The sequence below is a fragment of the Camelina sativa genome, unplaced genomic scaffold (genome assembly GCF_000633955.1).
Source record: "Camelina sativa cultivar DH55 unplaced genomic scaffold, Cs unpScaffold08491, whole genome shotgun sequence".
NCBI classification, from domain to species: domain Eukaryota; kingdom Viridiplantae; phylum Streptophyta; class Magnoliopsida; order Brassicales; family Brassicaceae; genus Camelina; species Camelina sativa.
In genome coordinates, this window is record NW_010929555.1 from 1 (window position 1) to 432 (window position 432).

Here is a 432-nt window from a genome sequence, read left to right on the forward strand (position 1 = left end):
ATGTTTTTTAGAGATATGTTTAAAATGGTTAAACTCATATTAGGAATGAACATTAAACATATACAAAAAATGAACCGACATATTGCTATCTAGTGCATATAATATATAAAGACTGTAACCAAAACGTTACCAGTAGTTTTGGAACACAAGTTTGGATCGGCGGTGAGTCCACAAGTTTGGGAGAAAAGAGCGTTGAAGGTGGTAACATTGAAAGGGACAAACAACATAGGGCTTTTGATAAATTTGCAAAGACAAGATAGCTGCGTGTTCACCGCAGTCTCTATGGCAGTGCAGCATTCCGGCGACGGAGTTCCTCCCTGAATAATTGCTGGAGCACAAACAGCCAAACCCGAAGTACAGTTCATAACCTCGTTGATTGCAGGACTAGGAGCCAGCGGGATATGTGGTCCCTGTCCTGAAACAGTCGTGGCT

At 41.7% G+C, this 432-nt stretch overlaps 1 protein-coding gene across 1 annotated transcript; it reads right to left on the reverse strand.

Moving 5' to 3' along the window:
• Positions 1 to 130: 130 nt before the first annotated feature.
• Positions 131 to 428, reverse strand: LOC104775081 (protein YLS3-like; the record flags this gene model as incomplete). Its single annotated transcript, XM_010499371.1, has 1 exon — positions 131 to 428. A coding segment is annotated over one exon (298 nt), but the record flags the coding sequence as incomplete, so codon positions are not given.
• Positions 429 to 432: the final 4 nt, after the last annotated feature.